The sequence below is a fragment of the Zalophus californianus genome, chromosome 10 (assembly GCF_009762305.2).
Source record: "Zalophus californianus isolate mZalCal1 chromosome 10, mZalCal1.pri.v2, whole genome shotgun sequence".
Lineage (NCBI taxonomy): Eukaryota > Metazoa > Chordata > Mammalia > Carnivora > Otariidae > Zalophus > Zalophus californianus.
The window spans coordinates 85,092,278-85,116,859 of record NC_045604.1 but is presented as its reverse complement, the minus strand read 5'-3'; the positions used below and the strand labels follow the sequence as shown (position 1 = coordinate 85,116,859).

Here is a 24,582-nt window from a genome sequence, read left to right as displayed (position 1 = left end):
TTAACAAGTCAGGGAACGACAGATGTTGGCGGGGATGTGGAGAAAGGGGAACCCTCCTACACTGTTGGTGGGAATGCAAGCTGGTGCAACCCCTCTGGAAAACAGTGTGGAGGTTCCTCAAACAGTTGAAATTAGAGCTACCGTTCGATCCAGCAATTGCACTACTGGGTATTTACCACAAAGATACAAATGTAGGGACCCGAAGGGGTACGTGTACCCCAAAGTTTATAGCAGCAATGTCCACCATAGCCAAACTGTGGAAAGAGCCAAGATGCCCATCGACAGATGAATGGATAAAGAAGAGGTGGTATATATACACAATGGAATATTATGCAGCCATCAAAAGGAATGAGATCTTGCCATTTGCAACGACGTGGATGGAACTGGAGGGTGTTATGCTGAGTGAACTAAGTCAATCAGAGAAAGACATGTATCACATGACCTCACTGATATGAGGAATTCTTAATCTCAGGAAAGAAACTGAGGGTTACTGGAGTGGTTGGGGGTGGGAGGTATGGGGTGGCTGGGTGATAGACATTGGGGACGGTATGTGCTACGGTGAGCGCTGTGAATTGTGCAAGACTGTTGAATCACAGTTCTGTACTTCTGAAACAAATAACGCACCATATTTTAAGAAAAAAGAAAAAGAAGAAGATAACAGGAGAGGAAGACAAGGGGAGTATGTCAGAGGGGGAGACGAACCATGAGAGATGATGGACTCTGAAAAACAAACTGAGGGTTCTAGAGGGGAGGGGGGGAGGGGGATGGGTTAGCCTGGTGATGGGTATTGAGGAGGGCACGTTCTGCATGGAGCACTGGGTGTTATGAACAAACAATGAATCATGGAACACTGCACCAAAAACTAATGATGTAATATATGGTGATTAACATAACAATAAAAAATTTAAAAAAAAATCACCTCAGCAAAAAGAACAACAGATGGTACCGTCACCCAGGGACCTACTCAATACGGACATTAGTACGATGTCAGACCTAGAGTTCAGAATCATGACTTTAAAGATACTAGCTGGGCTTGAAAAAAGCGTGGAAGTTATTAGTGAAACCCTTTCTGGAGAAATAAAAGAACTAAAATCTAACCAAGTCGAAATCAAAAAGGCTATTAATGAGGTGCAATAAAAAATGGGGGCACTAACTGCTAGGATAAATGAGGCAGAAGAGAGAATCAGCGATATAGAAGACCAAATGATGGAAAATAAAGAGGCTGAGAAAAAGAGAAAGAACTACAGGATCACGAAGGCAGAATCTGAGAGATAAGCGATACAATAAGAAGAAACAACATTAGAATAATTGGGATCCCAGAAGAAGAAGAAAGAGAGAGAGGGGCAGAAGGTATATTGGAGCAAATAATAGCAGAGAACTTCCCTAATGTAAGGAAGGAAACAGACATCAAAATCCAGGAGGCACAGAGAACCCCTCTCAAAATCAATAAAAATAGGTCAACACCACCACATCTAATAGTAAAACTTACGAGTCTCAGAGACAGAGAAAATCCTGAAAGCAGCTCAGGAGAAGGGATATGTAAACTACAATGGTAGAAATATTAGATTGGCAACAGACCTATCCACAGAGACCTGGCAGGCCAGAGAGGACTGGCATGATATCTTCAGAGCATTAAACGAGAAAAATATGCAGCCAAGAATACTATATCCAGCTAGGCTCTCATTGAAAATTGAAGGAGAGATAAAAAGCTTCCAGGACAAAAAAAACTAAAGGAATTTGCAAACACAGAACCAGCCCTCCAAGAAATATTGAGAGGGGTCCTCTAAGCAAAGAGAGAGCCTAAAAGAAGCACAGATCAGAAAGGAACAGAGACAATATACAGTAACAGTCACCTTACAGGCAATACAATGGCACTAAATTCATACCTTTCAATAGTTACCCTGAATGTAAATGGGCTAAATGCCCCAATCAAAAGACACAGGCTATCAGATTGGATTAAAAAACAAGACCCATCCATATGCTGTCTGCAAGAGACTCATTTTAGACCCAAAGACACCCCCAGATTGAAAGTGAGGGGGTGGAAAACGATTTACCATGCTAATGGACACCAAAAGAAAGCTGGGGTGGCAAGGCTTATATCAGACAAATTAGATTTTAAACCAAAGACTGTAATAAGAGATGAGGAAGGACACTATATCCTACTTAAAGGGTCTATCCAACAAGAAGATCTAACAATTGTAAATATCTATGCCCCGAGCATGGGAGCCGCCAATTATATAAGGCAATTAATAACAAAAGTGAAGAAACACATTGACAGCAATACAATAATAGTGGGGGACTTTAACACCCCCCTGACTGAAATGGACAGATCATTTAAGCAAAAGATCAACAAGGAAATAAAGTCTTTAAATGACACACTGGACCAAATGGACTTCACAGACATATTCAGAACACTCCATCCCAAAGCAACAGAATACACATTCTTCTCTAGTGCCCATGGAACATTCTCCAGAATTGATCCCATCCTAGGTCACAAATCAGGTCTCAACTGATACCAAAAGATTGGGATTATTCCCTGCATATTTTCAGACCACAATGCTTTGAAACTAGAACTCAACCACAAGAGGAAAGCTGGAAAGAATTCAAATACATGGAGGCTAAAGAGCATCCTACTAAAGAATGAATGGGCCAACCAGGAAATTAAAGAAGAATTTAAAAAATTCATGGAAACCAATGAAAATGAAAACACAACTGTTCAAAATCTTTGGGATACAGCAAAGGCAGTCCTGAGAGGAAAGTATATAGCAATACAAGCCTTTCTCAAGAAACAAGAAAGGTCTCAAATACACAACCTAACCCTACACCTAAAGGAGCTGGAGAAAGAACAGCAAATAAAGCCTAAACCCAGCAGGAGAAGAGAAATCATAAAGATCAGAGCAGAAATCAATGAACTAGAAACCAAAAGAACAGTAGAACAGATCAACGAAACTAGGAGCTGGTTCTTTGAAAGAATTAACAAGATTGATAAACCCCTGGCCAGACTTATCAAAAAGAAGAGAAATGACCCAAATCAACAAAATCATGAATGAAAGAGGGGAGATCGCAACCAACACCAAAGAAATACAAACAATTATAAGGACATATTATGAGCAACTCTATGCCAGCAAATTAGATAACCTGGGAGAAATGGGTGCATTCCTAGAGATGTATCAACTACCAAAACTGAACCAGGAGGAAATAGAAAACCTGAACAGACCTATAACCACTAAGGAAATTGAAGCAGTCATCAAAAATCTCCCAACAAACAAAAGCCCAGGGCCAGATGGCTTCCCAGGGGAATTCAATCAGACATTTCAAGAAGAATTAATACCTATTCTCCTGAAACTGTTCCAAAAAATAGAAATGGAAGGAAAACTTCCAAACTCATTTTATGAGGCCACCATTACCTTAATCCCAAAACCAAAGACCCCATCAAAAAGGAGAACTACAGACCAATATCCTTGATGAACATGGATGCAAAAATTCTCACCAAAATACTAGCCAATAGGGTCCAACACTACATTAAAAGGATTATTCACCATGACCAAGTGGGATTTATCCCTGGGCTGCAAGATTGGTTCAACATCCGCAAATCAATCAACGTGATACAATACATTAACAAAAGAAAGAACAAGAATCATATGATCCTCTCAATAGATGCAGAAAAAGCATTTGACAAAGTACAGCATCCTTTCTTGATCAAAACTCTTCAGAGTATAGGGATAGAGAGGACATACCTCAATATCATAAAAGCCATCTATGAAAAACCCACAGCCAATATCATTCTCAATGGGGAAAAGGTGAGAGCTTTTCCCCTAAGTTCAGGAACGCGGCAGGGATGTCCACTCTCACCACTGCTATTCAACATAGTATTAGAAGTCCTAGCCACAGCAATCAGACAACAAAAAGAAATCAAAGGCATCCAAATCGGCAAAGAGGAAGTCAAACTCTCACTCTTTGCAGATGATATGATACTGTATGTGGAAAACCCAAAAGACTCCACCCCAAAACTGCTAGAACTCATACAGGAATTCAGTAAAGTAGCAGGATATAAAATCAATGCACAGAAATCAGTGGCATTCCTATACACCAACAACAAGACAGAAGAGAGACAAATCAAGGAGTCGATCCCATTCACAATTGCACCCAAAAGCATAAGATACCTAGGAATAAATCTAACCAAAGAGGCAAAGGATCTGTACTCAGAAAACTATAAAATACTCATGAAAGAAATTGAAGAAGACACAAAGAAATGGAAAAACGTTCCATGCTCATGGATTGGGAGAATCAACATTGTGAAGATGTCAATGCTACCTAGAGCAATCTACACATTCAATGCAATCCCCATCAAATACCATCCACTTTTTTCAAAGAAATGGAACAAATAATCCTAAAATTTGTATGGAACCAGAAGAGACCCCAAATAGCCAGAGGAATATTGACCAAGAAAAGCAAAGCTGGCGGCATCACAATTCCGGACTTCCAGCTCTATTACAAAGCTGTCATCATCAAGACAGTATGGTACTGGCACAAAAACAGACACATAGATCAATGGAACAGAATCGAGAGCCCAGAAATGGACCCCCAACTCTATGGTCAACTCATATTTGACAAAGCAGGAAGGAATGTCCAGTGGAAAAAAGACAGTCTCTTCAACAAATGGTGTTGGGAAAATTGGACAGCCACATGCAGAAGAATGAAACTGGACCATTTCTTTACACCACACACAAAAATAGACTCCAAATGGTTGAAAGACCTAAACGTGAGACAGGAGTCCATCAAAATCCTAAGGGAGAACACAGGTAGCAACCTCTTTGACCTCAGCCACAGCAACTTCTTCCTAGAAATATCGCCAAAAGCAAGGGAAGCAAGGGCATAAATGAACTATTGGGATTTCATCAAGATAAAAAGCTTTTGCACAGCAAAAGAAACAGTCCACAAAACCAAAAGACAACCGACAGAATGGGAGAAAATATGTGCAAATGACATATCAGATAAAGGACTAGTATCCAAAATCTATAAAGAACTTATCAAACTCAACACCCAAAGAACAAATAATCCAATCAAGAAATGGGCAGAAGACATGAACAGACATTTTTCCAAAGAAGACATCCAAATGGCCAACAGACACATGAAAAAGTGCTCACCATCGCTCGGCATCAGGGAAATCCAAATCAAAACCTCCATGAGATACCACCTCACACCAGTCAGAATAGCTAAAATTAACAAGTCAGGAAATGACAGATGCTGGCGGGGATGTGGAGAAAGGGGAACCCTCCTACACTGTTGGTGGGAATGCAAGCTGGTGCAACCCCTCTGGAAAACAGTATGGAGGTTCCTCAAACAGTTGAAAATAGAGCTACCATTCGATCCAGCAATTGCACTACTGGGTATTTACCCCAAAGATACAAATGTAGGGATCCGAAGGGGTACGTGCACCCCAATGTTTATAGCAGCAATGTCCACAATAGCCAAACTGTGGAAAGAGCCAAGACATCGATCGACAGATGAATGGATAAAGAAGAGGTGGTATATATACACAATGGAATATTATGCAGCCATCAAAAGGAATGCGATCTTGACATTTGCAACGACGTGGATGGAACTGGAGTGTGTTATGCTCAGTGAAATAAGTCAATCAGAGAAAGACATGTATCATATGACCTCACTGATATGAGAAATTCTTAATCTCAGGAAACAGAGTGTTGCTGATTGGTGGGGGGTGGGAGGGACTGGGTGGCTGGGTGATAGACATTGGGGAGGGTATGTGCTATGGTGAGTGCTGTGAATTGTGCAATACTGTTGAATCACAGATCTGTACTTCTGAAACAAATAATGCAACATTTGTTAAGAAAAAAGAAAAAGAAGAAGATAGCAGGAGGGGAAGAAGGAAGGGGAGTAAGTCGGAGGGGAAGACGAACCATGAGAGACGATGGACTCTGAAAAACAAACTGAGGGTTCTAGAGGGGAGGGGGGTGGGGGGATGGGCTAGCCTGGTGATGGGTATTAAGGAGGGCACGTTCTGCATGGAGCACTGGGTGTTATGCACAAACAATGAATCATGGAACACTACATCAAGAACTAATGATGTAATATATGGTGATTAACATAACAATAAAAAAATTTTTAAAAAAATTTAAAAGGTAGAAAGTAGCCCCCTAGGAATCTGACAATTCTGACAAATGAGCCAAAAATTCCTACATATGTTGTAAAACTACCCCTTCATTCAACAAATTATCCAAAATGTAAAAAATTAGTGGTTGCAAATACATTTCAACCACTTTTTTTCCTTTGGATAAACTTGGTTTGAATATTAATTAGTATTACCTAGTACCTTTCAACCAAACTGTTCTTCAACAAGTTATTCAGAGTCTGCTTGCAGTTAAAATCTTGATCTTGAGGTATACATGACAGATCAATGAATGGGATAAATTCTTACATTAGAGAAGAATTCACCAGGGGAATCATGTAAGAACTCCCCCTTAGGTGCTTCATGGACAGATACATGGGATGAGGGGAGAGAATAGAAGAGGCAGACATAGATCAGAGTCAGTAAGTAACTGAAGGGTCATAGGTCTCTGTCCATACACCTCAGCAACGAGACTTGTCCTGCTAGCAGATGTTCCTTTGGATTCACCCAGGATGGGAGCCACATATACACAGTGTCTTGTTGCCTTCTATGGGATATCCAATGGCATTCACTCAGAGAGTAGCTAAATGGAGTTAGTCTGGGGCTGAGGGATGGAACATCTACTACGGCAGGGTTGCTGGTCCCCCAAACCCAAGGCCCCGGCCACAAATCCCACTCCACGGGTGGCTAACAATCATCCAACAATTTCTCCAACTTCCCAGAATTAGCAGACATACTGCTGAGAGATGCCCTTGTGGAGAGACAGCCCACCTCAAGTGCTAAAATTTCAGACTATCTTAAATCTATCCAGTTCCATCTGGATGCAAATTCCTGGGCAGGAGGTGGTGGTGCAGAAGTTCATTTTGGGGGGGCATCTGCAAAGGATATAGATGTGTATGCTTGAGAGTGTGTGTGTGTGTGAGATAGAGAAACACAGATATATATAATATTCTACATATATATTCTGTATAGAGAGAAAGAATCACAGATGTGTGTGTGTATATATATATAAAGAGAGAGAGGGAGAGGGAGAGATGAGACAGAGTTGGTCAAGAGGATGGGTGTGCATGTGTACATATACTGCTGTATACCCACAGACTTAGGTCCCCAAAGCACCAAACAGATGGGCTGGCTGTACCTGGTGAGATCCTCCTGTACCAGCAGCCGGAAGATGGTGGGGACACAGCAGAGGGTGGTGATGGGGAATCTGGAGAGAGTCTAAATAAAAACAAAGGGTAGAAGATCTTCTTAGAGGTACTGGGGTGGGACTTCGTGGAGATGGAGCAGGTGAACTGGATCTTCATACTCTCACTACCAGAGGAGAGAAGGTGAAAACTGTGTGTGGCATCCAATCCAAGATGGCCCTAAGTGATGTCACTTCCTAATATTTGCACTCTTGTGGGGTCCCTTCCCACATTGAACCAAGTTGGTCTGTGTGACCAATAGCATACCACAGAAGTGACAGATGCCACTTTTGAGATTATACAAGGACTACCTATCTTGAGTTACTTGCTCTGGGGAAAACAGGCCACCATGTTGTGAGTATACTTGAGTGTATACAGTAAGAAACTGAAACCTTTGGCCAACAGCCAGTGAGAAACTTAAGACTTCTAAAAACAATATGAGTGGGTTTTTAAATAGATTCTCTATTCCCAGTCAAACCTTAAGATAATTGCAGTCCTGGCAGACATCTTTCTTTTATATTATGGTAAAATACACACCACATAAAATTTACCATTTTAACCATTACATAAAATGTACACTCTAATGGCAATAAATACATTTACATTGTTGTGCAACCATCACCACTATCCATCTCCAGAACTTTAAAAAATCTTCCCAAATGGAAACTCTGTACCCATTACATGATACCTCCCCGTTTCTTCTTTCCCCCAGTTCCTGACCATTCTACTTTCTGTCTCTATGATTTTAACTACTCTAGATACATCATATAAGTGAACCATACTGTATCCATCCTTTTGTGGCTGGCTTATTAGCTCACTCAACATAATGTCATCAAGATTCATCCATGATATAGCATGTGTCATTCCTTCTTTTTAAAGGCTTAATAAGGAGGAGGGAAAAGATGACAGAGGAGTAGGGGACCCTATTCCAACCAGTCCCCGGAATTGAGCTGGATATCTACTAGACCACTCTGAACACCCATGAAATCAGCCTGAGATGTAAAATGATAGATCTGGATCTCTACAAACAGAATATTGCAGGCATTTGTTTTCAAGGTATGAAGGAGGGAACTGTGATTCCGCAGGCACATAGAGGATAAAAGGAAGTGGGAGGGAGCCCAGCCATCGGGATCCTACACCACCAGTGAGCCATAGCCTCCCAAGCTGGGGACTGGGCACAGACTCGCAGACCGGAAGCGGTGGGGAAAGGACTTTAGGGCAGCCTCCCAGATGGAAACCCAAAGCGGCAGGGCCGGGCACACGAACAGGGGTGGCTGGCAGTTTTAGAAGCACAAAGGGCAGAGACGTGCCCAGACTTGGAGGTGAGGACTGGGAACGCTGCTGAGGGGCGCACAACCCAGGACTGCAGTTTATAGCAGCACAGACAGAAACGGAGAAGGTGTGGCCTGGAGAGCTAAGAACAGGCTGTGAAGATCTCGCTGCTCTGAGGCAGAGGAAATGATCTCTTCTGCTATGACTCTCGGAAGAGATATGGAAAGCCGCCAGGGAAAGCCACCAGGGAACAAAAGCCCCCAAAAAACAGTTTCCACTGAGCCCATCCCCCGCCTCAGGGGGCAGGGCAACTCTGCCCAAAAAGGGCTGCCTGAGTAACAGCGCGGCAGGCCCCTCCCCCAGAAGACAGGATGGGAAAACAAGAGGCCAGCAACCCTAAGGTCCCTAGAAAACAGGTGCATCTTGCTTGGGTTGTGGTCAATAATTTGGACTCTGTACATTCCCTCAACCACCACTCAACAGAATGACGAGGAGGAGGGAACAGGAGGCGGAGCAAGATGGCGGAGGAGTAGGAGACCTAGATTTCGTCTGGTCTCAGGAATTCAGCTGAATAGGGATCAAACCATTCTGAACACCTACGAACTCAACAGACGATCGAACAGGAGAGTAGCAACAACTCTCTGAACAGAGAAGCGACCACTTACTGGAAGGTAGGGCGTCGGAGAAGTGAATCCGAGGCGATATTCGGGAGGATAGACGGCGGGGGAAGGGCCTCCGCCGGCCGCTTCTGGCAAGTGATAGAGCCGCGGAGCACAAAATCGGACCTTTTAGAAGTTGGCTCGGCGGAGGGACGTCGCTGCAGTGGCTAAGCGGGGGTGGAACCCTCCCGGGACAGTGTGGTCTCAGGACCCTTGGGGTCACAGAGAGAACGGGGGTGCCTGAGTGCGCCAGAGCTCCCAGGTATTGGAGCGGGGAAGCCGGCTGCAGAGACGGAGCAGAGTCGCGGGCTCTCAGCTCGGGGTTGCCATAAACTGTGATCTGCGCCCAGTCGGGGCACGGCTCCCCCAGCAGGGACCCAACAAGCAGCAGATCCGGGGAGACTCCCATTCCTTCCCGGGGAGGAGCGGTGCGGGAACGCACTGCAGGGATCTGCTGGGTTTGGAGACTCCACGCGGGGTCAGGTGCCAGAGATAGCAACGCTCGATCACAGGCCGGGTGAGCACGGAGTGCGGCCGGAGACCGGGGACACGGAAGTGACTGCTTTTCTCTGGGGGCACACTGAGGAGTGGGGCCCCGAGTTCTCAGCTCCTCCGGGTGGAGATTGGGAGGCCACCATTTCTGCCCTGGTCCTCCAAAGCTGTACCGAGAGCTTGCAGGGAACAAAAGCTCCTGAGAGCAAACCGGAGCAGCTTCCTTAGCCCGGACCGACAAGGGCGGGGCAATTCCGCCTCCGGCAAAGACATTTGGAAACCACAGCAACAGGCCCCTCCCCCAGAAGATCAGCACAGCCAGCAAGCCAAAACCAAGTTGATCGATCAAGGAAAATAGGAGAACTCCAGCGCTAAGGGAATACTGCACATAGATTCATGGCTTTTTTTTTTTTTTTTAACCATGATTCATTATTTCATCAAAGTTAATTTTTGTTGACTGTTTTTTTTTATTTTTCTTTTTCCCTTTTTCAACCAACATCTTATAAATCCCCTTTTTAAAAAAAAAAAAAACATTTTTTATTTTTCATTTTTAGAGTCATATTTTATCCCTTCATAGTACTTACCCTTATTTTTGGCATATATATATATATAAGTTGTTCTCTCTTTAAAATTTTGAGGTACAGTTTCTTCTAACAGATCAAAATATACCCTAAATCACTAGTGTATGGCTTTGTTCTAGTCTCCTGCCTGATCACATTCTCTCCCTTTTTCCTTTTTTTTTTTCTTCAATCTTCTTTCTTTTTTCAAACAACTTATCTTACCAAGTCCTTTTATAAAATCTTTTATAATTTTCATCTTTACAGTCATCTTCCATCCCTTCATTGTATCAACCCTTATTTTGTACATATATGTTTTTCTTCCTTTAAAATTTTAGGACGCACTTTTTTCTAACAGACCAAAATACGCCCAAAATCTAGTGTGTGGCACTGATCTATGCACTAGCCTGATCATATTTGATCATATTCTGCCTCTTTTGTATTGTTTTGTTTTTGTTTTTATCTTTTTTTTCTTTTTTTTCTTTTTCTCTTTCTTTTTTCTTTCTTTCCCTTTCTTTTCCCCTGGTTTCAGGTCTTTTCTGATTTGTATACAGTATATTTGCTGGGGACGTTGTAAACCTGTTAGCATTTTGTTCTCTCATTCATCTATTCTCCTCTGGACAAAATGACAAGACGAAAGAAATCACCTCAGCAAAAAGAACAAGAGGTAGTACCGTCTGCCAGGGACCTACTCAATACGGACATTAGTACGATGTCGGACCTAGAGTTCAGAATCATGACTTTAAAGATACTAGCTGGGCTTGAAAAAAGCGTGGAACTTATTAGAGAAACCCTTTCTGGAGAAATAAAAGAACTAAAATCTAACCAAATCGAAATCAAAAAGGCTATTGATGAGGTGCAATAAAAAATGGGGGCACTAAATGCTAGGATTAATGAGGCAGAAGAGAAAATCAGCAATATAGAAGACCAAATGATGGAAAATAAAGAGGCTGAGAAAAAGAGAGAGAAACAACTACAGGATCACGAGGGCAGAATTCGAGAGATAAGTGATACGATAAGACGAAACAACATTAGAATAATTGGGATCCCAGAAGAAGAAGAGAGAAAGAGAGGGGCAGAAGGTATATTGGAGCAAATTATAGCAGAGAACTTCCCTAATGTAAGGAAGGAAACAGGCATTAAAATCCAGGAGGCACAGAGAAGCCCTCTGAAAATCAATAATAATAGGTCAACACCCCGACATCTAATAGTAAAACTTACAAGTCTCACAGACAAATAGAAAATCCTGAAAGCAGCTCGGGAGAAGAGATATGTAACCTACAATGGTAGAAACATTAGATTGGCAACAGACCTATCCACAGAGACCTGGCAGGCCAGAAAGGACTGGCAAGATATCTTCAGAGCACTAAACGAGAAAAATATGCAGCCAAGAATACTATATCCAGCTAGGCTATCATTGAAAATAGAAGGAGAGATAAAAAGCTTCCAGAACAAACAAAAACTAAAGGAATTTGCAAACATGAAACCAGCCCTCCAAGAAATATTGAGAGGGGTCCTCTCTAAGCAAAGAGAGAACCTAAAAGCAGCAAAGAGCAGAAACGAACACAGACAACAGACAGTTAACAGTCACCTTACAGGTAATACAATGGCACTAAATTCATACCTTTCAATAGTTACCCTGAATGTAAATGGGGTAATGCCCCAATCAAAAGACACAGGCTATCAGATTGGATTAAAAAACAAGACCCATCCATATGCTGTCTGCAAGAGACTCATTTTAGACCCAAAGACACCCCCAGATTGAAAGTGAGGGGGTGGAAAACCATTTACCATGCTAATGGACACCAAAAGAAAGCTGGGGTGGCAATCCTTATATCAGACAAACTAGATTTTAAAACAAAGACTGTAATAAGAGATGAGGAAGGACACTATATCCTACTTAAAGGGTCTATCCAACAAGAAGATCTAACAATTGTAAATATCTATGCCCCGAACATGGGAGCAGCCAATTATATAAGGCAATTAATAACAAAAGCAAAGAAACACATTGACAACAATACAATAATAGTGGGGGACTTTAACACCCCCCTGACTGAAATGGACAGATCATCTAAGCAAAAGATCAACAAGGAAATAAAGACTTTAAATGACACACTGGACCAAAGGGACTTCACAGACATATTCAGAACATTTCATCCCAAAGCAACGGAATACACATTCTTCTCTAGTGCCCATGGAACATTCTCCAGAATTGATCACATCCTAGGTTACAAATCAGGTCTCAATCGGTACCAAAAGATTGGGATCATTCCCTGCATATTTTCAGACCACAATGCTTTGAAACTAGAACTCAACCACAAGAGTAAAGTCGGAAAGACCTCAAATACATGGAGGCTAAAGAGCATCCTACTAAAGAATGAATGGGTCAACCAAGAAATTAAAGAAGAATTAAAAAAATTCATGGAAACCAATGAAAATGAAAACACAACTGTTCAAAATCTATGGGATACAGCAAAGGCAGTCCTGAGAGGAAAGTATATAGCAATACAAGCCTTTCTCAAGAAACAAGAAGGTCTCAAATACACAACCTAACCCTACACCTAAAGGAGCTGGAGAAAGAACAGCAAATAAAGCCTAAACCCAGCAGGAGAAGAGAAATCATAAAGATGAGAGCAGAAATCAATGAACTAGAAACCAAAAGAACAGTAGAACAGATCAACGAAACTAGGAGCTGGTTCTTTGAAAGAATTAACAAGATTGATAAACCCCTGGCCAGACTGATCAAAAAGAAGAGAAATGACCCAAATCAACAAAATCATGAATGAAAGAGGAGAGATCACAACCAACACCAAAGAAATACAAACAATTATAAGAACATATTATGAGCAACTCTATGCCAGCAAATTAGATAACCTGGAAGAAATGGGTGCATTCCTAGAGATGTATCAACTATACCAAAACTGAACCAGGAAGAAATAGAAAACCTGAACAGACCTATAACCACTAAGGAAATTGAAACAGTCAACAAAAATCTCCCAAGAAACAAAAGCCCAGGGCCAGATGGCTTCCCAGGGGAATTCTATCAGACATTTCAAGAAGAATTAATACCTATTCTCCTGAAACTGTTCCAAAAAATAGAAATGGAAGGGAAACTTCCAAACTCATTTTATGAGGCCACCATTACCTTGATCCCAAACCAGACAATGACCCCATCAAAAAAGAGAATTACAGACCAATATCCTTGATGAACACGGATGCAAAAATTCTCACCAAAATACTAGCCAATAGGATCCAACAGTACATTAAAAGGATTATTCACCAGGACCAAGTGGGATTTATTCCTGGGCTGCAAGGCTGGTTCAACATCCGCAAATCAATCAACGTGATACAATACATTAACAAAAGAAAGAGCAAGAATCATATGATCCTCTCAATAGATGCAGAAAAAGCATTTGACAAAGTACAACATCCTTTCTTGATCAAAACTCTTCAAAGTATAGGGATAGAGGGTACATACCTCAATATCATAAAAGCCATCTACGAAAAACCTACAGCGAATATCATTCTCAATGGGGAAAGGCTGAGAGCTTTTCCCCTAAGGTCAGGAACGCGGCAGGGATGTCCACTCTCACCACTGCTATTCAACATAGTATTAGAAGTCCTAGCCACAGCAATCAGACAACAAAAAGAAATCAAAGGCATCCAAATCGGCAAAGAGGAAGTCAAACTCTCACTCTGCAGATGACATGATACTGTATGTGGAAAACCCAAAAAACTCCACCCCAAAACTGCTAGAACTCATACAGGAATTCAGTAAAGTAGCAGGATATAAAATCAATGCACAGAAATCAGTGGCATTCCTATACACCAACAACAAGACAGAAGAGAGACAAATCAAGGAGTCGATCCCATTCACAATTGCACCCAAAACCATTAGATACCTAGGAATAAATCTAACCAAAGAGGCAAAGGATCTGTACTCAGAAAACTATAAAATACTCATGAAAGAAATTGAAGAAGACACAAAGAAATGGAAAAACTTTCCATGCTCATGGATTGGGAGAATCAACATTGTGAAGATCTCAATGCTACCTAGAGCAATCTACACATTCAATGCAATCCCCATCAAAATACCATCCACTTTTTTCAAAGAAATGGAACAAATAATCCTAAAATTTGTATGGAACCAGAAGAGACCCAGAATAGCCAGAGGAATACTGAAAAAGAAAAGCAAAGCTGGCGGCATCACAATTCCGGACTTCCAGCTCTATTACAAAGCTGTCATCACCAAGACAGTATGGTACTGGCACAAAAACAGACACATCGATCAATGGAACAGAATCGAGAGCCCAGAAATGGACCCTCAACTCTATGGTCAACTTATCTTTGACAAAGCAGGAAAGAATGTCCAATGGAAAAGAGACAGTCTCTTCAACAAATGGTGTTGGGAAAATTGGACAGCCACATGCAGAAGAATGAAACTGGACCATTTCCTTACACCACACACAAAAATAGACTCCAAATGGTTGAAAGACCTAAACGTGAGACAGGAGTCCATCAAAATCCTAAAGGAGAACACAAGTAGCAACCTTTTCGACCTTACCCACAGCAACTTCTTCCTAGAAGCATCGCCAAAGGCACGGGAAGCCAGGGCAAAAATGAACTATTGGGATTTCATCAAGATAAAAAGCTTTTGCACAGCAAAAGAAACAGTTCACAAAACCAAAAGACAACCGACAGAATGGGAGAAAATATTTGCAAATGACATATCAGATAAAGGGCTAGTATCCAAAATCTATAAAGAACTTATCAAACTCAACACCCAAAGAACAAATAATCCCATCAAGAAATGGGCAGAAGACATGAACAGACATTTCTCCAAAGAAGACATCCAAATGGCCAACAGGCACATGAAAAAGTGCTCACCATCGCTCGGCATCAGGGAAATCCAAATCAAAACCTCAATGAGATACCACCTCACACCCGTCAGAATGGCTAAAATTAACAAGTCAGGGAACGACAGATGTTGGCGGGGATGTGGAGAAAGGGGAACCCTCCTACACTGTTGGTGGGAATGCAAGCTGGTGCAACCCCTCTGGAAAACAGTATGGAGGTTCCTCAAACAGTTGAAATTAGAGCTACCGTTCGATCCAGCAATTGCACTACTGGGTATTTACCACAAAGATACAAATGTAGGGACCCGAAGGGGTACGTGTACCCCAATGTTTATAGCAGCAATGTCCACCATAGCCAAACTGTGGAAAGAGCCAAGATGCCCATCGACAGATGAATGGATAAAGAAGAGGTGGTATATATACACAATGGAATATTATGCAGCCATCAAAAGGAATGAGATCTTGCCATTTGCAACGACGTGGATGGAACTGGAGGGTGTTATGCTGAGTGAAATAATTCAATCAGAGAAAGACATGTATCACATGACCTCACTGATATGAGGAATTCTTAATCTCAGGAAACAAACTGAGTGTTACTGGAGTGGTTGGGGGTGGGAGGGATGGGGTGGCTGGGTGATAGACATTGGGGAGGGTATGTGCTACGGTGAGCGCTGTGAATTGTGCAAGACTGTTGAATCACAGTTCTGTACTTCTGAAACAAATAACGCAACATATTTCAAGAAAAAAGAAAAAGAAGAAGATAACAGGAGAGGAAGAAAAGGGGAGTATGTCAGAGGGGGAGACGAACCATGAGAGATGATGGACTCTGAAAAACAAACTGAGGGTTCTAGAGGGGAGGGGGGGAGGGGGATGGGTTAGCCTGGTGATGGGTATTGAGGAGGGCACGTTCTGCATGGAGCACTGGGTGTTATGAACAAACAATGAATCATGGAACACTGCACCAAAAACTAATGATGTAATATATGGTGATTAACATAACAATAAAAAAATAAAAGCTTAGAATTACAAGGAGGAGGAACCCCCAAAATAGGAAAGACTCAGAGACTATGACTTATGCCACAGATTTACAAATGGATTCAGATATAACCAAGATGTCAGAGCTGGAATTCAGGGTAGCAATTGTGAAGATGATAGCTAGAATGGAGAAATCAATTAATGGCAACACAGAGACTCTAAGGGCAGAAATGAAAGCTGAACTGGCAGAATTTAAAAATGCTATCAATGAGATCCAATCTAATCTAGATAATCTAACAGCTAGGGTAAGCAAGGCAGAAGAATGAATTAGTGATTTAGAAGACCAATTAATAGACAAAACAGGGAAAGAAGAGGCCAGGGGAAAACAACTCAGAATCCATGAAAATAGAATCAGAGAAGTAAGTGACACCATGAAATGTTCCAATGTCAGAATTACTGGGATCCCTGAGGGGGGTGGAGAGAGAGAGAGAAGACTAGAAGATATATTTGAGCAAATCATAGCTGAGAACTTCCCTAATCTGGGTAATGATACAAACATTCATGTCCTAGAGGCAGAGAGGACCCCTCCCAAGATCAAGGAAAAGAGGCCAACACCCTGGCATGTAATAGTAAAACTTGCAAATCTTTAGAACCAAGGAAACCATCTTAAGGGCAGTTAGGGGGAAGAGATTCCTTATGTACAGAGAGAGGAACATCAGACCTATCTACAGAGACCTGGCAAGTCAGAAAGGGCTGGCAAGACATATTCAGGGTACTAAATGAGAAGAACATGCAGCCAAGAATACTTTCTCCAGCAAGGCTGTCATTTAGAATGGATGGAGAGATGCAGAGCTTCTAAGACCGGCAGAAACTGAAAGAATATGGGACCACTAAGCCGGTCCTGCAAGAAATATTAAGGGGGGTTCTATAAAAGGAGAAAGACTCCAAGAGTGATATAGAACAGAAATTTACAGAGACAATCTATAAAAACAAGGTCTTCACAGGCAACATGATGACAATAAATTCGTATCTTTCAATAATCACTCTCAACGTGAATGGCCTAAATGCTCCCATAAAATGGCACAAGGTTACAGATTGAATAAAAGACAAGACCCATCCATATGCTGTCTACAAGAGACTCATTTTGAACCTAAAGATACATCCAAACTGAAAGTGAAGGGATGGAGATCCATCTTCCATGCCAATGGACCTCAAAAGAAAGCTGGGATAGCAATTCTTGTATCAGACAAATTAGATTTTAAACTAAAGACTGTAGTTAGAGACACAGAAGGACACTATATCGTTCTTAAAGGGTCTATCCAACAAGAAGATCTAACAATTGTAAATATCTACGCCCCCAACATGGGAGCAGCCATCTACATAAGCCAACAGTTAACCAAAATAAAGAGTCATATTGATAACAATACGTTAATTGTAGGAGACCTCAATACTCCACTCTCAGCAACGGACAGATCATCTAAGCAGAAAATCAACAAAGAAAAAGAGCTTTGAATGACACACTGGACCAGATGGACCTCATAGTTATATACAGAACATTCCACCCTAAAACTACAGAATACTCATTCTTCTCGAGCACACATGGAACTTTCTCCAGAATAGACCACATACTGGGTCACAAATCAGGTCTCAACCAATACCAAAAGACTGAGATGATTCCCTGCATATTCTCAGACCATAATGCTTTAAAACCAGAACTCAATCACAAGAAAAAATCTGGAAGAAATTCAAACACTTGGAAGCTAAAGACCACTCTGCTCAAGAATGTTTGGGTCAACCAGGAAATCAAGGAAGAACTTAAACAATTCATAGAAACCAATGAGAACAAAAACACATCGGTCCAAAACCTATGGGATACTGCAAAGGCAGTCCTAAGGGGGAAATACATAGCCATCCAAGCCTCACTCAAAAAAACAGAAAAATCCCGAATTCACCGACTAACTCTACACCTTAAACAACTAGCGAAAAAGCAACAAACGATGCCTAAGCCACACATTAGAAGAGAAATAATTAAGATTAGAGCAGAGATCAATGAATTAGAAACCAGAAACACAGTAGATCAGATCAATGAAACTAGAAGTTGGTTCTTTGAAAGAATTAATAAGATCAATAAACCACTGGCCAGACTTATCCAAAAGAAAAGAGAAAGGACCCAAATTAATAAAATTATGAATGAAAGGGGAGAGATCATGACTAACACCAAGGAAATAGAAACAATTATTAGAAATTATTATCAACAACTATATGCCAATAAATTGAGCAACCTGGATGACATGGACGCCTTCCTGGAAACCTATAAACTCCCAAGACTGAAACAGGAAGAAACTGACAACCTGAATAGGCCAATAACCAATAACGAAATTGAAGCAGTGATCAAAAACCTCCCAAAAAACAAGAGTCCAGGGCCTGATGGATTCCCTGGGGAATTCTACCAAACATTCAAAAAAGAAATAATACCTATTCCCCTGAAGCTGTTTCAAAAAAAATAGAAACAGAAGGAAAGCTTCCAGACTCATTCTATGAGGCCAGCATTACCTTGATCCCCAAACCAGGCAAAGACCCCAACAAAAAGGAGAATTTCAGACTGATATCCCTGATGAATATGGATTCCAAAATCCTCAACAAAACCCTAGCTAATAGGATCCAACAATAGATTAAAAAGATCATCCACCACGACCAAGTGAGATTTATCCCCGGGATGCAAGGATGGTTCAACATTCACAAATCAATCAATGTGATAGAATACATTAATAAGAGGAGGGAGAAGAACCATATGGTCCTCCCAATTGAGGCAGAAAAAGCATTTGACAAAATACAACATCCTTTCCTGATTAAAACTCTTCAGAGTATAGGGATAGAGAGAACATTCCTCAAGTTCATAAAATCCATCTATGAAAAACCCACAGCGAATATCATCCTCAATGGGGAAAAGCTAAGAGCCTTTCCCTTAAGATCAGGAACATGACAAGGATGCCCATTCTCGCCACTATTGTTGAATATAGTACTAGAAGTCCTAGCAACAGCAATCAGACAACAAAAAGAAATAAAAGGAATTCAACTTGGTGAAAAGGAGTCAAACTCTCTCTCTTCACAGACGACATGATACCTTATGTGGAAAATCCAAAACACTCCACCGCCAAATTAATAGAACTCATACAGCAATTCAGTAATGTGGCAGGACACAAAATCAATGCACAGAAATCAGTTGCTTTCTTATACACTAACAACGCAACTGTAGAAAGAGAAATTAGAGAAACAATTCCACTTACAATAGCACCAAAAACCATAAGATACCTTGGAACAAACCTAACCAAAGAAGTAAAGGATTTATACTCTAGGAACCACAAAACACGTATGAAAGAAATTGAAGAAGACACAAAAAGATGGAAAAACATTCCATGCTCATGGATCAGAAGAATAAACATTGTTAAAATGTCTATGCTACCCAGAGCAATCTATACCTTCAAAGCCCTCCCGATCAAAACTCCAATGACATTTTTCAAAGGGCTGGAACAAACAATCCTAAAATTTGTATGGAATCAGAAAAGACCCCGAATCGCCAAGGAAATGTTGAAAAAGGAAAACAAAGCTGGGGGCATCACATTGCCTGATTTCAAGCTATATTACAAAGCAGTGATCACAAAGACAGCATGGTACTGGCACAAAAACAGACATATAGACCAATGGAACAGAACAGAGAACCCAGATATGAACCCTCAACTCTATGGTCAAATAATTTTTGACAAAGCCAGAGAAAATTCGCAATGGGAAAAAGACAGTCTCTTTGATAAATGGTGCTGGGAAAATTGGACAGTACAGAAGAATGAAACTCGACCATTCTCTAACACCATACACAAAGATAAACTCAAAATGGATGAAAGACCTCAATGTGAGACAGGAATCCATCAAAATCCTAGAGTAGAACACAGGCAGTAACCTCTCTGACATCGGCCACAACAACTTCTTTCAAGATACATCTCCAAAGGCTAGAGAAAAAAAAGCAAAAGTGAACTTCTGGGACTTCATCAAGATAAAAAAGCTTCTGCACAGCAAAGGAAACAGTCAACAAAACAAAGAGGCAACCCACAGAATGGGAGAAGATATTCGCAAATGACATTACAGATAAAGGGCTGGTATCCAAGATCTATAAAGAACTTCTCAAACTCAACACCCAAAAAACAAATAATCAAGTCAAAAAATGGGCAGAAGACATGAACAGACACTTCTCCAAAGAAGACATACAAATGGCTAACAGACACATGAAAAAATATTCATCATCATTAGCCATCAGGGAAATTCAAATCAAAACCACATTGAGATACCACCTTAGAAAGGCAAAAATTGACAAGGCAAGAAACAACAAATGTTGGAGAGGTTGTGGAGAAAGGGGAACCCTCTTACACTGTTGGTGGGAATGCAAGTTGGTATAGCCACTTTGGAAAACAATGTGGAGGTTCCTCAAAATATTAAAAATAGAGCTACCCTATGACCTACCCTATGACCCAGCAATTGCACTACTGGGTATTTACCCCAAAGACATAGATGTAGTGAAAAGAAGGGCCATATGCACCCCAATGTTCATAGCAGCAATGTCTGCAACAGCCAAACTGTGGAAAGAGCCGAGATGCCCTTCAACAGATGAATGGATAAAGAAGATGTGGTCCATATATGCAATGGAATATCACTCAGCCACCAGAAAGGATGAATACCCAACTTTTACATCAACATGGATGAGACTAGAGGAGATTATGCTAAGTGAAATAAGTCAAGCAGAGAAAGTCAATTATCATATGGTTTCACTTATTTGTGGAACATAAGGAATAGCCGGGAGGACATTAGGAGAAGGAAGGGAAAAAGGAAGGGGGGGAAATCAGAGGGAGAGATGAACCATGAGAGACTATGGACTCTGAGAAACAAACTGAGGGTGTTAGAGGGGAGGGGGGGTGGGGGGATAGGTTAGCCCAGTGATGGGTATTAAGGAGGGCATGTACTGCATGGAGCACTGGGTGTTATATGAAAACAATGAAGCGTGGAACACTACATCAAAAACTAATGATGTGGGCACCTGGGTGGCTCAGTTGGTTAGGCGACTGCCTTCAGCTCAGGTCATGATCCTGGAGTCCCAGGATCGAGTCCCGCATCGGGCTCCCTGCTCGGCAGGGAGTCTGCTTCTCCCTCTGACCCTCTTCCCTCTCATGCTCTCTATCTCTCATTCTCTCTCTCTCAAATAATTAAATAAAATCTTTAAAAAAAAAACTAATGATGTATGGTGATTAACATAATAAAATAAAATTTAAAAAATAAAGGCTGAATAATATTCTACTGTATGTATGTACCACATCTTGTTTATTCATTTATCTGCTGATGGGATTTGGGTTGCTTCTACCTTGGCCTATTAGGAATAATGCTGCTCTGAACATGCATATACCTAGCTGACATCTTGACTACAACCTCATGAGAGGCCCTGATTCAGAACCAGCTATTAGGCTGCTCCCAGAATCCTGATCACCAGACACTAAGATAATAAATGTTTGTTTTAAGCTGTTAGGTTTTGGGGTAATTGACTACCATAGATAACTAATACACCATGTAAGGGTGGGGGGCCAGTAGAGGGACAAGGCACACACTGGCTGATCAAGCCCTCAGTTGAATAATGATGATGGTGAGCTTGATAGCGGCAATAATAATCAATATGTGTTAAGAACCCACCTGATTATGATTTTCCCCAAAGTTTTGAAAAATAACTAGGGTTTTAACAGGAGCATAGGGAAGAAAGTGGTGGAAGGAGAGGCACCCAATGAAGAAAAAATAGAATATGCAGATGTTTAGAGATATGAAATGGTCTTATGTCTAGGGATCTAGTTAGAGGATAGGCAATAATTGAAGGTAGGTGGGCAGGAATCCGATTACTGAATGTCCTGAGAGCCATTTTTTTAATATCCACACTAAAGAAGCCTTAGGGTCGGGGCGGAGCAAGATGGCGGAGGAGTAGGAGACCTAGATTTCGTCTGGTCTCAGGAATTCAGCTGAACAGCGATCAAACCATTCTGAACACCTACGAACTCAACAGGAGATCGAATAGGAGAGTAGCAACAACTCTCTGAACAGAGAAGCGACCACTTACTGGAAGGTAGGGCGTGCGGAGAAGTGAATCCGAGGCGATATTCGGGAGGATAGACGGCGGGGGAGGGGCCTCCACCGGCCGCTTCTGGCAAGTGATAGAGCCACGGAGCACAAAATCGGACCTTTTAGAAGTTGGCTCAGCGGAGGGACGTCGCTGCAGTGGCTAAGCGAGGGGTGGAATCCTCCCCCGACAGTGTGGTCTCAGGACCCTTGGGGTCACAGAGAGAACGGGGGTTCCTGAGTGCGCCAGAGCTCCCAGGTATCAGAGCGGGGAAGCCGGCTGCAGAGACGGAGCCGAGGCGCGGGCTCTCAGCTCGGGGTTGCCATAAACTGTGATCTGCGGCCCAGTCGGGGCACGGCTCCCCCAGCAGGGACCCAACAAGCAGCAGATCCGGGGAGACTCCCCTTCCTTCCCGGGGAGGAGCGGTGCAAGAATGCACTGCAGGGATCTGCTGGGTTTGGAGACTCCGTGCGGGGTCGGGTGCCAGAGATAGCAACGCTCGGTCACAGGCCGGGTGAGCACGGAGAGCGGCCGGAGACCGGGGACAAGGGAGTGACTGCTTTTCTCTGTAGGCGCACTGAGGAGCGGGGCCCCGAGTTCTCAGCTCCTCCGGGTGGAGATTGGGAGGCCACGATTTCTGCCCTGGTCCTCCAAAGCTGTACCGAGAGCTTGCAGGGAACAAAAGCTCCTGAGAGCAAACCGGAGCAGCTTCCTTAGCCCGGACCGACAAGGGCGGGGCAATTCCGCCTCCGGCAAAGACATTTGGAAACCACAGCAACAGGCCCCTCCCCCAGAAGATCAGCACAAACAGCCAGCAAGCCAAGACCAAGTTGATCGATCAAGGAGAATAGGAGAACTCCAGCGCTAGGGGAATACTGCACATAGATTCATGGCTTTTTTTTTTTTTTTTACCATGATTCATTATTTCATCAAAGTTAATTTTTGTTGACTTTTTTTTTATTTTTCTTTTTCCCTTTTTCAAACATCTTATCAATCCCTTTTAAAAAAAAAAAAACCTTTTCTATTTTTCATTTTTAGAGTCATATTTTATCCCTTCATAGTAGTTACCCTTATTTTTGGCATATATATATAAGTTGTTCTCTCTTTAAAATTTTGAGGTACAGTTTCTTCTAACAGATCAAAATATACCCTAAATCACTAGTGTATGCCTTTGTTCTACTCTCCTGCCTGATCACATTCTCTCCCTTTTTCCTTTTTATTTTCTTTTTTTTCTTCAATCTTCTTTCTTTTTTCAAACAACTTATCTTACCAAGTCCTTTTATAAAATCTTTTATAATTTTCATCTTTACAGTCATCTTCCATCCCTTCATCATATCAACCCTTATTTTGTACATATATGTCTTTCTTCCTTTAAAATTTTAGGAGGCACTTTTTTCTAACAAACCAAAATACGCCCAAAAACTAGTGTGTGGCACTGATCTATGCACTAGCCTGATCATATTTGATCATATTCTGCTTTTTTTGTATTGGTTTGTTTTTGTTTTTATCTTTTTTTTTTCTTTTTCTCTTTCTTTTTTCTTTCTTTCCCTTTCTTTTCCCCTGGTTTCAGGTCTTTTCTGATTTGTATACAGTATATTTGCTGGGGACGTTGTAAACCTGTTAGCATTTTGTTCTCTCATTCATCTATTCTCCTCTGGACAAAATGACAAGACGAAAGAAATCACCTCAGCAAAAAGAACAAGAGGTAGTACCGTCAGCCAGGGACCTACTCAATACAGACATTAGTACGATGTCGGACCTAGAGTTCAGAATCATGACTTTAAAGATACTAGCTGGGCTTGAAAAAAGCGTGGAAGTTATTAGAGAAACCCTTTCTGGAGAAATAAAAGAACTAAAATCTAACCAAATCGAAATCAAAAAGGCTATTGATGAGGTGCAATAAAAAATGGGGGCAGTAAATGCTAGGATAAATGAGGCAGAAGAGAAAATCAGCGATATAGAAGACCAAATGATGGAAAATAAAGAGGCTGAGAAAAAGAGAGAGAAACAACTACAGGATCACGAGGGCAGAATTCGAGAGATAAGTGATACGATAAGACGAAACAACATTAGAATAATTGGGATCCCAGAAGAAGAAGAGAGAGAGAGAGGGGCAGAAGGTATATTGGAGCAAATTATAGCAGAGAACTTCCCTAATGTGAGGAAGGAAACAGGCATTAAAATCCAGGAGGCACAGAGAACCCCTCTCAAAATCAATAAAAATAGGTCAACACCCCGACATCTAATAGTAAAACTTACGAGTCTCAGAGACAAAGAGAAAATCCTGAAAGCAGCTCGGGAGAAGAGATATGTAA

General features: G+C 41.7%; 1 protein-coding gene across 5 annotated transcripts in view; it reads right to left on the bottom strand.

The window, feature by feature from the left end:
• ACSM5 (acyl-CoA synthetase medium chain family member 5) overlaps positions 1-24,582 on the bottom strand; it is a 66,891-nt gene that overhangs the window by 17,793 nt on the left and 24,516 nt on the right. For all 5 annotated transcript variants that reach the window (XR_003523218.2, XR_003523217.2, XR_003523219.2 and 2 more), the window contains exon 9: positions 7,269-7,348. Coding sequence is in view for 2 of the 5 variants with exons in the window: in XM_027612694.2 (XP_027468495.2) it covers positions 7,269-7,348 (80 nt within the window). In the remaining 3 variants the exon portion in view is untranslated. The remainder of the gene's footprint in view (positions 1-7,268; positions 7,349-24,582) is intronic.